This window comes from Gekko japonicus, unplaced genomic scaffold (genome assembly GCF_001447785.1).
Source record: "Gekko japonicus isolate JY-2015 unplaced genomic scaffold, Gekko_japonicus_V1.1 scaffold761, whole genome shotgun sequence".
Classification (NCBI taxonomy): Eukaryota; Metazoa; Chordata; class Lepidosauria; order Squamata; family Gekkonidae; genus Gekko; species Gekko japonicus.
Window position 1 is genome coordinate 770241 of NW_015177030.1, and position 1404 is coordinate 771644.

The 1404-nt window shown below is 62.0% G+C and overlaps 1 protein-coding gene across 1 annotated transcript in view; it reads right to left on the reverse strand.

Moving 5' to 3' along the window:
- Window positions 1–372: 372 nt before the first annotated feature.
- MINK1 (misshapen-like kinase 1) overlaps window positions 373–1404 on the reverse strand; it is a 32270-nt gene continuing 31238 nt past the window's right edge. The window contains exon 32 of the mRNA XM_015427913.1: window positions 373–581. Coding sequence (XP_015283399.1) covers window positions 498–581 — 84 coding nt within the window. The 3' untranslated portion in view covers window positions 373–497. The remainder of the gene's footprint in view (window positions 582–1404) is intronic.

Sequence of the window (1404 nt, forward strand, 5' to 3'; positions counted from 1 at the left end):
GGGAGACGATGTGCAAAGCGAGGAGGGGGGGAGGGAGATGGTATCTGGGCTCAGATCCACACTCTCTGCGACCACGGATCTTCTCCCTCCCTATTGAAATTGGAGAGATGGCGGAGAAAGAGGGGAAAGAGGGAAGCGGCTGGACTGGTTTGTGGGTTTCGCCTCTGAACCCCGAAGGCTCCCATCCCAGGGGGGGCCCCGGCTATTTCTCTCCCTCCTCCCAACCCCCCCCCCACCTGGTGGCCTGGGAGTGAGAGGGTCACATGCATGCATGGCCATGGGGGGGGCGCTCTTTCCTAAAATTGCCCCCCCCCAGCTCTCAGCTTCTCCCCTTTCCTCAGGCGGAGAACCCCCCCAGGCAAGGGACGGGACTGTCAAGGCATCGGCTTCACGGATTGGTCTCTCAGCAGGGAGGGGCGCCCACCCTCCTCCTCCTCCTCCTCCTGGTCCTTCCAGCACAGGCAGTGGGTGGGGGGTGGGTGGGATGAGGCCCCCCCTCACCAGTTCATAATGCAGTTTCTGTTCAGCGTCATGAAGTAGACCTGGCTGCTGCCTCCTGAGCGGACCGAGGCAAAGAAGACCTGTGGGGGAGGCAGAGTGGGCAGCACACAGTCACACGGGGGGGGGACGAGGACCCCTCCTGCTTCCCTCAAGCCCCACCCCACGGACACTTCCCTCAAGCCTCCGGGCCGGAGACCCCATGACATCCCCCCCCCCACTTTCCTAAAAAGAAATATGTGACCCAGAAGTTTGGCCAATGACCAGCAACCCTCTGCACGGGGAGACCCCACCCTGCGTGGGCGAGGGCAGCTGACCCACCTGTACCAGGGCACCTCCTGGCCCCCGCAAGACCCAGAGGGGCCCCGCACTGGCTCACGCTGGAGCATGCTACTCCCAGCCAGCAAGTCTCCAGAGAGGACACGGGCCTGCGCTGGATCCACCCCCTCTGCACTGTCAGGCTTCCTCGGGAGGTGGTGGGCTCTCCCTCCTCTGGAGGTTTCCAAGCAGAGGCCAGGTGGCCATCGGTCAGCCATGCGGATTCGGTGAACTCAGGCAGATCATGAGAAGGGAGGGCAGGGAGGGCTGCAGCCTCCATGCTGAGTTCTCGGGGCCCTTTCTGACACCCCCAGGGATCCTGAAGAATTTTTTTTGTCCTCTTCTGGGTATGGAACAGGGGTCACTGCGGGGGGGGGGGGAGGTGAATTTCCTGCCTTGTGCAGGGGGTTGGACTAGATGACCTGGAGATCCCTTCCAACTCTGTGATTCTAGGATTCTAATTGTACAGTAAACTCCAGTGGCAGAGTTGGACCTCCTGCCCTTCCCAGGCACCGACACCCCCCCCCCCCGACTCAGCTGGGCCACTCAGAAACGGGGGGGGGGGGGGGGGAAAAAAAAAAAAGAAAT